General features: G+C 57.9%; 1 protein-coding gene and 1 non-coding gene across 7 annotated transcripts in view; both read right to left on the bottom strand.

Annotated features, from left to right (window-relative positions):
• Nucleotides 1–7668: 7668 nt before the first annotated feature.
• AP1B1 (adaptor related protein complex 1 subunit beta 1) overlaps nt 7669–12788 on the bottom strand; it is a 44552-nt gene continuing 39432 nt past the window's right edge. For all 6 annotated transcript variants that reach the window (XM_070475517.1, XM_020907155.2, XM_020907153.2 and 3 more), the window contains 5 exons: nt 10964–11093; nt 10619–10703; nt 9957–10043; nt 9706–9860; nt 7669–8476 (listed from right to left, as the gene is read on the bottom strand). In XM_070475517.1, coding sequence (XP_070331618.1) covers nt 8402–8476; nt 9706–9860; nt 9957–10043; nt 10619–10703; nt 10964–11093 — 532 coding nt within the window. In that variant the 3' untranslated portion in view covers nt 7669–8401. The remainder of the gene's footprint in view (nt 8477–9705; nt 9861–9956; nt 10044–10618; nt 10704–10963; nt 11094–12788) is intronic.
• Nucleotides 12391–12487, bottom strand: LOC139037909 (small nucleolar RNA SNORD125). Its single transcript, XR_011490857.1, has one exon. It is a non-coding gene; the product is annotated as a small nucleolar RNA SNORD125 (small nucleolar RNA).

Consider the following 12788-nt stretch of genomic DNA (forward strand, 5'->3'; position numbering starts at 1 on the left):
CGCGGGTCCCGCGGCGGTGCAGGATGCAGGGGGCGGCGCTGCCTCTCGGCGCCTCGGTCCCTCCGTCCTTCTCTTGCTCCGGCGCCCGGAGTCGCCGCCCCAGCCGGCGGCGCGAGCGAGCAGCGAGCAGCAAGCGGAGCCTCCCGGAGGCGGCGATGAGGTAACCGCCTACCCGCCCCTCCGGCTCCCCGCTACCCGCCCGGGACGCCCCTCCCGGGAAGGGTCGCGGGAAGGTGACTGGGACTCGGGGAGCCCAGGGAGGGACCCAGCCCCCTCTGCGTTCCGCGCTCCTGTCACCCGCTCCAAAATAGAAGTCCCTTCCCGCCCACGTCCGCGCCCGCTCCTCCAAACACCGCTCTCCCAAGCTGGCTCCTCGCAAACCCGGCCCGCTGGAGTCAGGCCGCCCGGGTCGGATCGGGCCCGGCTATGTGACCTTGGGCGAGTCGCCGCACTGCGCTGGCTCTGCTCCGCATCCACCAAAGGCACACACCGTTTCTTGAGCGCCTACTACGTGCCAGGTCCTACACTAAGCTATCACCCACACGATCCTTGACTCGAAGCCTCAGCCTGGTGTCTCTGAGAGAAAACTGAGGCCGGAGAGGGGGCTGCTGTCCAAGGTTGCGGGTCAGCAGCTGGTCCCTGTGAGGAGCTCTCCCACCTCCCTCCGGCCCACAGGGGCCAGCCCTAAATAAGGGTGTCAGGGAGGGGGCCGTGGGACAAAGTGTGCAGCAGGTCCCAGCAGCTCAGCCCCAGATCCCTATCCCAGCAAGGCTGAAAAAGGCCGAAATTGGTTCACGCCACCTCCCTCACCACTAAGGCCAAGTTTTCCGCTTAAGTCTCCACCTGTAGCTTTCCCTCACACCCCGCAACCTCCACGCTAGGTTCCCAGAGCCCAAGTCCCCACTCCTGGAGCCGGCCCGACGCCCCTTCCTTCTCCGTCAGGCCTTGGGAAGTCTGGGTTAGGCAGCCCGGTCCTCTGCTGACCCGCCCCGCCCCTGCAGTGGTGGGGGGCGGGGGTGTCTCCCGCATCTCTGACCGTCCCTGATGCCCCGGAACTGCATGACAGGCACAGACAGCACTGTTTCTGCACTGACCAAGCACTTTGCTCGTCGGTCTGTGCAACAAACAGCCCCAATCTTCACTGCTTCCCAAGATGCTGAGACAGATTTTTAAAAGAAAAAGCACAGACAGCTTGCTCACCTCAGCCTGTGGGACGTGGGGAAGGGGCGAGGAGCTGAGTCTTGAAGCGGGGAAGGGGGTTCACTCTGGGGAGCACGCGATGGCACCTGGATCCGGGGCCTGGGTCGCTTTCACTCTCCCCAGCCACTAGGGAGCTCGGAGCCAGAGCTGTGGCTACGTCTCAGTGGTGTGCCAGCTCTTCGGGCCCAGTGAGCGGCTTTATCTTACTTTCCAACTGTGGGTTTCTTCCTTCACCTGACTCCCCCTCTGACTTTTTCAGGCCTCTGGGTTTTGTGAGCTGCCTCACTTCCTTGGAGTAAATAAACTAACTAGGCCCCGTCCGCCCTGTTGACCACCAGCAGGGTGTGGGGCTGACATGAGGATGGTCTTCCTCAGGGCGCTCGCTGGGACCCACACCTGCCTCGAGCACCCTCTCGCCTACACGTGGGAGCCCACTCTGGACGTGCTTCCTCGGAAACCTTCCCTTTGCTTTCCTACAGCACCCTCTTCCTGGGCGGGGCTTCTTTGGGAACCACACACAGGGCTGTGTGGCTGCGTGGCTGCGTGGGAGCCACGGCCGGGCCCAGGGTGTGGTTCTGGAATGGTGGCGGACACTCTGAGCAGGGTACGGAAGAGTCCCCACAAAGGTGTGCAGACTCCACAGGGGCGGCACGTTCCCACTTAGCAAGGAGCTGTGGGCACTTCCCTGGCCGTCCAGTGGTTGGGACTCCACGCTTCCACTTCAGGGGGGCCCAGGTTCGATCCCTGGATGGGAAACTAAGATCCCACAAGTTGTGCAGTGTGGCCTAAATAAATAAATAAAAGAGGACCTGTAATGTGCCCAGTCTGTCCTCTGTGAGGCCCAGAGGGATGAAATGATTTGCTCAGAATGATCTAGCAGGAAAGTGGCAGAACAGGGACTGGAACCCAGACCTCGAGCCACTGAGGCTGACCCTCTGAGAAGCCCATCTTAATCAGGGCCCAGAAGCACCTCAGGAGGAGGTGAGTCGGTGCGTGTGGCCCTGTGGGAGCGGAGCTCAGCTCAGACAGGAGCAGGCAGCCCAGGGCCAGTCTCCCCGAAGACCAGCAAGCCAGGGAGCTTGGGCTGCATGTCAGCGGCTGCCTGACCTTGGCCCATGCAGTTTCTCCCCAACCTGCCTGATTCTAGCCTCTCCCTGGGGTCGAACACCATGAATGTGCCCAGCTCCCAGGGGTGTGTACTGTGGACTCCTCTGGGCCAGCCATCTGGGCCAGTGCACAGACCATCAGTCACGGTCTGTCCTGCCCACCATCTGTCACTTGTTCCCGCGTAACTCACCTCCCCAAGTCCTGAGCTGGGGAAACTCTTATCACTCGATGCCTCATACATGCTGGGTCCTTGGTGGCCACTGAAAGACCTCATGTATTGATTCAGTCAAGCCCCTGAAGGCCGTGGGGTTTTACAACCACCAGGAAACAAGCAGGCAACACAGGGCTTCAGTAATGGTCTTGAACTCATAAAGTTGTTGTGGGATGAAATCAGATGATACAACGAGGAAAACAAGACGATTTAGGAAGGCTAGTGGGAGGACTGAGTTTGTACATAGAAAGTGATCTCAGTTTATATGCAAATAACCATCGGCTATGGAGAAGGAAACGGAAACCCACTCCAGTCTTCTTGCCTGGAGAATCCCATGGACAGAGGAAGACAGGCAGGCTACAGTCCATAGGGTCACAAATAGACATGACTGAAGCAACTTAACACGCACACACGCCACCATATGTGTGTGTGCATATGTGTGTGTGCACACAGCTAAGTGTGTAGACAGGGATTTCCTAGTTCTGTCTGCTCTGAGGGCCTCGGAAGTGCAACCCTACAAGCCACAGGCACACCCAGCACCCAGATCTTGGCTTCTGATTCTGTTCTCCAGGCTCCCTGGAGAAATGGCTGGTGCCAGGGCTGGGCAAGACAAGTAGAAGATGAGCCTGGAGCATCTCATAATATCAGAGAGGAAGGAAGTGCTCAAAAGAAACCAAAGGATGGAATTCCCTGGCAGTCTAGTGGTCAGGACTCTGAGCTTCCACTGCAGAGGGCATGGGTTTGATCCCTGGTCAGGGAACTAAGATCCCACAAGCTAAAAAAAAAAAGGAAGAAAGAAATCGAGGGATGGGGGTGTCAAAGGGACACAGAGCCTACTTGAAAGAGCTCCCAATGGCCACAGCTTAAAAAATTTAAGCAAGAAAATAAATAATGCACTTTTGGATTAAACCCAAATTATAAAGTAAATATCCATGAATCCAAACTGGTATAAATGATTGAGTGAATACATAAATCCAGGAGAAGAAACACATTTTCCTACAGAAGAATTCCAAGTATTTTCTGTAACTGCCCCCTGCCCCCACGCAGTGTAGGCTGCGCTTCGTGACTTGCTTCCCAACAGAGTGTGGAAAGGGGAGGAAGCGGCTTTGTGGAGGAGCCCGCTGTGAACACTGCCTCGGCTAAGTGACGCAGGCTCACGTGTGGCGTTAAGCCGGTGACAGCGTGCACCCCTGACATGATGTGATCAGAAGGGCACCTCCCTGGTCTCTGTCTGGAAAACCTAGAACCCCAGGCTAACCACGGGGAAACGTCAGACAAACCCAAGATGAGGGACAGTCGACAAAATACGTGACCAGCACTCCTCAGGACAGTTAAAGTCATGACACAGAAAAAAGTCTGAGGAGCTCTCGCAGACCCACGGAGACTGAGTAAATGTGACAACCACATGGAATGTGTGATCCGGGGACAGAACAAGGACATGAGTAGGAAAACTAGAGAAATCTGAATAAATCTGGGTTTAGTTTTTAAAGTATATGTTACATAATTTGTAATTTACACTATAAATACTACTATTCTTGTGTTTTATATATTAACAAATATATATTTACATCATAAACATACATATGGAAAATATCCCATTCACAAAAGGAACAAAAAAATAGAAAATACTCATGAATCTATGCAAGGATAATGTACATGCAAGAACTTTTTTTTTTTTTTGGCACGCGGTGCAGTTTGCAGGATCTTAGTTCCCCAGCCAGGGATCAAACCTGGGCTCTGGCAGTGAAAGTGGTGAGTCCCAACCACTGGACCACCATGGAGTTCCCCATGCAAGAACATTTAAATGAAGAAAACTTAAAATGTTATAGAGATGTAAAAGAAAGTATGAACCAATGGAAAGTCATCTACTCCTAAATTCAGATATAAAGATTAATATTATTGACATCATTATAAAGATGTCAGTTCTCCATAAGTTAATATAAACATTTGATATCCAAATAAAAATAATACCATCATTAAAAAAAGATTAGTTCTAAAGTTCAAATGGAACCCAAAGGGTGAATAAGAAGGTGCTATAAATTATAAAAATATAAAGGAACAATATATTAAAAAAAAAATACAATGGTGAGAGTTCCTTGGCGGCCAAGTGGTTAGGATTCTGGGCTTTCATTGCCATGGCCTGGGTTCAATCCCTGGTTGGGGACGATCCCGCAAGCCATACAGCGCGGCCCCAAAAACCCCAAAACAAACACACACACACACACACACACACACACACACACACAGTGGCCAACATAGAGACAAATTCTCTGGTACGGAACAGGGCCCAGAAAAGCACTCATATACATGTGGAAATTTAGTATATGACAGAAATGACATTTCAGATCTGTGTGGAAAAGACGAATTACTCAGGAAATGGTGTGGCAACAACTAGGTAACCATCTGGGAGAAGAGAAAGTTGGATCCCTACCTCATTCCTAACATAAAGCCCGGATGGAACAGGCTTGGAATGCAGAAACTAAGACGAGACAGGCACTGGGAAGAAAGCTGCCAGGAGGCTGACGCCCCCAATACAATTTCAGCATGGAAAAGTAAAGACAGCAGCAAAGACAGAAACCAAATGGGGAGAAATAATGGCAAACCAGGAAGAAAAGCACCAATAACCGGATCAAAAAAGGGCAAAAAAATATGAAACAGCTCACAGAGAAGGACATACAGAGGCTCAAAAAAACAGGAATGGAGGCCTGTTTAAAAGGCAGGAAGATACCATTTCTCACCCGACACCTAAACACTGCAGTATGCCAAGTGTGTGAGGGTGTGGGGGAACGGGCAGCTCCTTCCTGGTTGGTGGGGGTGTGAACTAGAAAGCTTTTAGCAATAGCTAACAAAATGATGAACACACCTACCTTCAATCCAGCAATTTCTGTCTGAGCAGTGTACCGACATGAAAAGTGAATGCTCTTTGCAGTTATCACTTGCACCAACACCACCAAAGACACAACTCAGACGACTTCACAGCAAGGACTGGTTCATCACGGTGCCTCCGTGCAATGCAAAACCACACAGCTGCTAGAAAAAGGCATGAGGCTGCTCTCTATAATGGAACTAACAATGGAGAAATCCGCAAGATACAAGTATGCTGCGGGTTGGGTATATGTACTCCATGCTACTCTTCACACATAAAAAAGGGAAAAATCACATTATATGTCACTGACTCTCTCTGGAGGGTAACACTAGTCCCTTCAGGGAGGGGCATGAGGAATATTTCACTTGTGTCTGTCTTTTGCATTTTGAACCGTATGAATACATTACCTTTTCAAAACAAGAACTAAAACTTAAGATGTGAAATGTTTATACCCTCTGGTCTAGACATTCTGGCGCTGGATCCAACAGCTGTGCTTGGGTCTAGGGGCAAGGATGTCTGTAGGCAGATATTCACTGCACCTTTGCTTGGACTCACAGATGGAAGCAGCCAGAGTGTCCATCTGCAGACACCAACCCCTCTGCGCAAGGAATTCCAAGGTGGCTCTGTTTGTACTGATAGGTAAACAGAGCCAAGTGCTGGTAGCGTCCAGGGTGTGCTGCTATTTACTTAGTCAATACCTCCCTGGATTTGCTTTATAAAATCACAGAATTATTTCTGGAAGAAGACCAAAATGTAGCAATGAACTTTGCCTCTAGGGAGGAAAGTAAGAACAGAGGAAGTGTGGAAGGGAGAACTTTATCCTCAATGTGACTGAACTCACCTTGGTCCAGAATCACTCTCCATGAAACAAAACACTAGTGAAGATTAAAAAAAAAAAAAAAAGTACAATGAGGTCACGTCAGAGGCCTGGGCGGGGTGTCCGGCACTCAGAGAACCCGTCAACCCCCAGGGTGCTTGCTAGACCCTCCTGAATAACTGGTTGCTCTGTTGAATCCCCCAACTGGTCACAAAGGCTCAGCACCCTGGAGTCTTCTGCGAGATGCCATTCCCCCCCCCCCCCCTCGCCCCCGAAGAACAGCGAGACCTGCGAATATAGAGGCCTGAGCACATGTGGGCCAGGGGTGCATGTGAGGGGTGTTGCTGGGGTGAGGGAGGGACAGGGAGGCGGGAGGGGGGCCAAGATCACTTGAGTTCCCTCCCATAACCGCCTAAGGCCTGGGCACACGAACCTCAGCTGTCCGATGACGGTCCACGGGCCTCTGGCCAGGCCAGCCAGAAGGCCCAGCAGCACTTCCCCTCACCTCAGGGGCTGGGTCCTGGGCCTCATCTTCGCCCACCCCGGGGACAGCGGTGTGCTCCCAAGCTTGGTGGGAGCTGGGCCTCAGCGGGTCGGGGGTGGGGAGGTGACAGGGCAGGCTGGGGTGCATCCATGGCCACGTTTGTGTATGTGGCGCCTTCTGAGCCATGGACTTTTGGCTAGGGTGAGAACTGGGGTTGTCCAGTCAAGGGTCTTGGCTGGTTCTAGACTCTGGGGTCTCAGGGCATTGTGGTGACACCCAGGGGTCAGAGGTGGGGCAGTGGAGGGCCAGGCACCCCTGCTGATGCCCCGGCAGCCGGGACAGCAGGGTGTCTGGCGCGGGCAGGAAGCTGCTGAGGGCCGAAGGCCCAGCAGCCACATGCACTGAGACCCCACTGGGAGCTCTGCCCAGGGAGTTCTACCCGGGGTCCCCCCGGACACCCTCAGTAGCCGGGCCACTGCCAGGACGGGGGACACATGGGCATCCCTGGTGGTGGCTGGGGCAGCCGGCCTGGACAGGCCTGGTGCTGGGCCTTCCTGCTGACCCTGGGAGCCAAGGAAAACCAAAACGGACTCAGCCCTTGAGCATCTAAAGGCGGGATGCTGTGGGCTAGGGTGGAGCTGGGGTCAAGGGTGTCAAGGTGCTGGGAGACCAGCAGGCGGTGTCCAAGGACAGGAGAGGGACAGGGAAAGGGGCTGACAGCTTGAGCCCTGGGCCCTGGACCCAGGAGACCCAGGACCCTGCCCAGAGCAGCCTCGGGGCCTGACACACTGGCCAGGGACACGCTTGATGTCATCATTTTTATTCACTTTCTGTTTCTGAAAATAAGAGTAAACATACAATATATAATTTCTATTTATATATACTAGGCATCCTTACTGCAGGGCTCAAGAAAACCACCCTCGACCACTTGGAGGCGGTTTTTCATTCTGACACTCGGTGGAGGGGAAAGAAGTGTCCGTGACTGCCAAAAGCAGAATCTTTATTATTAAACAGCAGTAACAGGAAAACCTAATGCTCTGTGAGACACAACTGACCCTGGGAGGCCAGGAAGGGGCAGCTAAGGAGAACCCCAGAGAGGAAGCACCCCACTCGCCCAGGCACCCTACCCCTCAGCCCCATTCGCTCCAGGAGCCCCGGGCACACACAGGCAGTGACTGTCCTCGCGGGCAGGGGGGCGGGAGACACCTCTGCCAGGGGTCTGCCGGGGGCCCGGAGCTGCGAGGGGCTTGGGAGCTTCTGCCTGGTCTTCCCTGAGGAGCTCAGCGCCTGGGAGGGGGGCAGGCCCCGGGAGCCCCGGCCCTGACAAAGCAGCTCTCCTGGCACCCAGGGGACCCTCCGCGCACACCAGGATGCCTGCCAGGGCCTGTCCTGGGAGGGGCAGGGGCAGAGAGGGCAGAGGGACCCCGGGCTGGGAGCCTGAGGAGGGCGCTGCGGGCGCGCAGCCAGCTGCTGGTCTCCCCATGCAGCTCCTGCTGCCACTCTGGCTCCTCTGGTGCCCTCCTCACCTGACCCCAAGCATCAGCACGATGGAAATAGGGGAGTCCTGGGCACAGGAGCACCCTGAGGCCCCAAGCGGGTCCTGCAGTCAGGCCTGGGGAAGCCGGGGGATGCCAGGAGCCTCGCTGGCCCCTCGCAGGGGAGGTGCTGCCACCTCGCAGGGGGCCCAGAGGAGGCTGGGGTGGGTGCTGGACGGCCTCAGTTCTTCAGGATGGTCTCGTAGGCCTGGTACACGTGCTGGGACACCTCTGGCGCTCGGCACTTAAGGGACAGCTGTAGGGGGACAAGGGTGGGAGGCAGGGACCCCTTATTCCCAGGGCTCCTCTCCAGGCTCGGGGGGCGGGGAGGAGCAGATGGCAGAGGGTGGGGCACACATGGGGCCTGGCAGGGAGGCAGCAGTGGCTGGAGCAGCTGTGCGGTGCCGGCGAGGGGGCGGCCCCGCAGCCAGCCGGGCGGGGACTGAACAGACTGCAGCCCACAGACCTGCTGTCCCAGCCCCCGCAGCCGCTGCAGTGTGAGTCAGAGCCCGAGGTGGCCGGCCCCACCGTAGAGGCTGGGGGTCCCTGAGAATGTTTGGGGGCCAGGAGGGAGGCTGTGGGGGCACTGGGGGGTGGGGGGATCTTTCTGGTTTCCTGCACAGGGGGCAGTTGTGTCAGATCTGGCTCGGCTCTAACCACGAGGCGAGGAGAGCTGGCAAGCCCAATAGCAGAGACAGGCTCGCTGGCACTCCTGCCAGCGCTGCTGCTCTGAAGGGGCCCCGGTCTCCTCCGAGGGCTCCGCGCTCACTGCCTGTGGGGAGTGCCGCAGCAGGCTGCGAGCACAGGGCGTGGCAGGGGGGTGGTCTGGCCCCCCGCCTGCAGCCTGCATGCGTCTGCCCGGCTTTGGGGAGTGGGGGGGTGAGGCCAGGCCAGGAGGTGGGGTGGCCAGGCGTGCCTGGGAGGACGGGGAAGAGAAAGAGAAAAGCAGTCCGCTAACCTCCAGGTCCTGCACCGCCGGACCGGCAGGGAAGGTGGACATGCAGCGACCAGACGCAGGGAGACAGAAATTACCACCACCAGCCGCGGCGCCCATGCCGCTGGGGGCCGGGGAGCGGCGTCGGGGGTCACGCCTGCACGCTCAGGTGCAGGGAGAAGCAAGCCTGGGCTCTCGGGGGCCGAGCAGTGGCGCAGCCTCTGGGAAGCCTCGTCCCTTCTCGGGGAGCGGGGAGCCCAGGGGCCAGGGCTCCCTGGGCCCAGCGGAGCCCCGGCCCAGGACCAGGTGGGCCTCACAGGACCCGATTCTAGTCCACTTCACTGTTCGGAGACCCAATATGGTGCCTTATCTGGGACACTTGATGGGACTGAGCTGAAGCTTTCTAAGGTCAGAATCCTGGTGCTTCTTCACACCAGGCTCAGCTGGGCTGGATGCCCCACCCCACCCCACCAGGGCCGACCCCAGCCCAGGCGGGCATGCGGGCAGGAAGGCAGGGGCCTCAGGGCTGCAGGCGGGGGCGGGTGCCTCACCGTGAAGCTGGGGTTGCCAGGCTGGATGCGCAGCTCGGCCAGCACCCAGATGCCGTTGGTCAGCCTGAGAGACTGGTAGAGCATGTCCTGGCCCTCCACGTTCCTCCTGGCCACGGTGAAGATGCTGCTGCCCTGCAGCCGGCTGCTCACGGCCTCTGGGGGTCACAAGGTCAGAAATGGGGCATCTGGCACTCAGGGCTGGGGTCAGGGCACAGGACGGCGTGGACAGGCACAGGGCTCGGGAGTCCTACCTGCGTTGAGAGGGCAGTCTCTGATCTGGAACTGGGCCTCATTCTCATTGGGAATGTCCTTCCACGTGGCCAGGAACATCTGCCGGTCTGCAGGGGCACAGGTCGGACCCCGCTCAGCACCCTCATCGGGAAGCAGGGACAGTTAGACCCTGCACCCGAGACCAGGGTGGCTCCGTTACAGCCCCTCCTGCTTCCCTCAGCAAACCCCGAGCTCGTGTTCTGAGAGGGCCGCCTGTGCTGCTCCCCAAGAACCCCGGGCTCCCTGCCTCTGGGCCTTCACGCCCTCCCCACACCTGCCCACGCCCGGCCTCTGTCCCTGGCACCGAGCAGCCCACTCATTGGTCCCAGTGACATCACAGGCTCCTGTGGTGACGTCTGAGAGGGACCCACACCCTCTGGGCACGGGATGAGCCTTCCCGCAGGTTCTAGCTGGGGACCAGGGGTGGGCATCAGGTGTGATGTGTGGTCCAGGCCCCCTGCCTTGGGGGGCCTGTGGGATGACTGTCTAGAGGCTGCAGGTCAGGCTGAGGGCAGAGCTGGCCAGACAAGACCCTCAGGGCCCCGGGAAGGTGTGACCCTCCCTCCAGGCTCTGCAGGGGAGCCAGTGACTCGCGGACTCCACCCATCCGTTCTAGGGACCCCTGGGCGCCCTCAGGACTCACCCATCTTCCCGTCCTCCACAAAGAGGATGTGGAGCGGGTACAAGGTGCTGAAGTAGAAGACGTCTATGTTGTTCTTTACAGCCACCTGGGAACAAGGGGGCCCAGGTCGTCCCTGATGCCTGATGCCCATGGAGGCCCCAAGAAGCCTCTGCTCCCTGTGAGCACAGCTGAGCAGGTCCCCGCTCACTGCTTCCCCGGAAGCCATGTCTGTCTCCTCACCGCCCCCAGCCTTCCCAGCCCCAACAAGACTCCACAGACAGCCCTGGGGCAGAGCCAGCCAAGCCCCGAGGGCTTCCCCGCCCTGCACGTGGAAGGACCGGGTGCCTGGTCCCCCCGGGGACACACCTGCAGATTGTTCAGCGGCTCTGTCTTCATGACCGAGCCCGCCGTGCTGAGAGGCAGGGAGATCTCCACGGTCTGGGTGGGGCTGAGCGGCGCGTGGACCTGGAGTGGGGCAGCGGGGGCCAGGCCAAAGCTGGGGAGAGAGAAGCCCCACAGGGGTGGTGGGGAGCAGGCGCTGACACAGGGCAGGCGGGCTCCTGGGGCCCCAGAGCCTGGCAACGGCGGGGCAGAAGGCTCTCCAGTGAGCCGGCCTCACCCCAGGCCAGACCCAGGCCGGAGGGACAAGCTCCCGACCCCCACTCCCAGCCCTCAATGGCCCCACGGACAGGAAGAGAACCTGGGTTAGCCGAAGCCCACCTCTGCTCCCCTTTCTCCTCTGGGTGAGGCGCTGGGCAGGCCCAGGTCAGTGCGTCCTGCCCTGCCCTCCAGGAGCCTCATGTCATACCAGGGGCCTAAAAGCTTCTAACCTGAAAACTCTGTGGCTGCCCACGTCTCAGTGACCAACCTCCCACCTCCCTGGAGGGACGTGACCATCCCAGGGGAGACACTGGGTTTACTGTCTGGGCCAGAACTGGAGGATCACATGACAGCCACGGAGCTTCAGGAAAGCCCTGCCTCTTGGTAAAGTGGCAGGTGGGCAAATCAGAGGGCACCCAGAACATGAGAGACGCCTGGCCACGGGCTCTGGGAAGGTAAGTCACCACGGTACCGACTGGGACCGCGGACTCACTCCCTGTGCCCAGGCGGGGCATCTGAAGCCCTGTCCTCGTAAACACAGTGACAGGAACACAACCTCCCGTCTTCCAGGACACGGGGACTCAGGGAGGGGCGGGCCCAGACCTGGGTGAGCAGCACTGCTGAGACCCAGAGCTTAAGCTGCCTGACCTCAGCCTGTGCTCTGCCCATGGTGGTCTCAGACCCACCCAGGACACAGCAGGAGATGATGTGGGGATGCCAAGGCCATCATGGTGTCTCAGCACTCCAGGCTCTCCTGGAGCTTGACCTCTGCCAACTGTGACTGGGTGAGGCATTCACCCTCTCTGAGCTCAGGTATCATTACCTACTTTGCTGGTTTAGTCACTGAGTCATGTCAGACTCTTGCAACCCCATGGACTGTAGCCTGCCAAGCTCCTCTGTCCATGGGATTCTCCAGGCAAGAATACTGGAGTGGGTTGCCATTTCCTTTTCTACTAAACGGGGCTTAATGGCATCGACCTCACTGGGCCGTGAAGGGGCTCAAGAGAGACAAAGACTCCTAAAGTTCTCAACACAAGGCTTGGTACCGAGGGAGTTTTCCACATGCAGTTGAGTTCACTATGAGCGATCATCAGGAGCACTCCTGGGGGCCTACAGGGCCTGAGGAAAAGGAGCAGTGTCCACCTCTCCAGTCTGACAGACGGCCGGGAAACGCTGGCGCACAGGCTCTCCTGGAGGAAGCAGCCCCTTCAGTCAACTTCTTAGAGGCTCAGTTTGCTCATCACTAGAGCCACTCAGGAAGAAGGATCATCAGGAGAGGCTGCCTGAGTTCCCCAGAGAGCCCTGGCCTAGCCGGCCAGGTCCAAGGAGACCTTGCCCACCAGACCCCCAGTGCAGGGGACCCTGGGGCGAGGAGCTGGGAGCAGACGTCGCTCCAGAGGCCCTGTCCACTCCGTCTGCCTTCTTCGCGACAGGCCCTGAGAGGGGAGCCACTCAGGTCTGGAGATTTTGTCAGTGAAACACCACCCTGGGCAGTGGGGAGATAAAACTAAAGGGAGGTGCCTTACCCCCCCAACACCCCACCACTGACCTCGGACTTTGGTGCCCACAGAGAGAGGTCACGGTGAGGAAA

The sequence above is a fragment of the Odocoileus virginianus genome, chromosome 12 (assembly GCF_023699985.2).
Source record: "Odocoileus virginianus isolate 20LAN1187 ecotype Illinois chromosome 12, Ovbor_1.2, whole genome shotgun sequence".
Classification (NCBI taxonomy): Eukaryota; Metazoa; Chordata; class Mammalia; order Artiodactyla; family Cervidae; genus Odocoileus; species Odocoileus virginianus.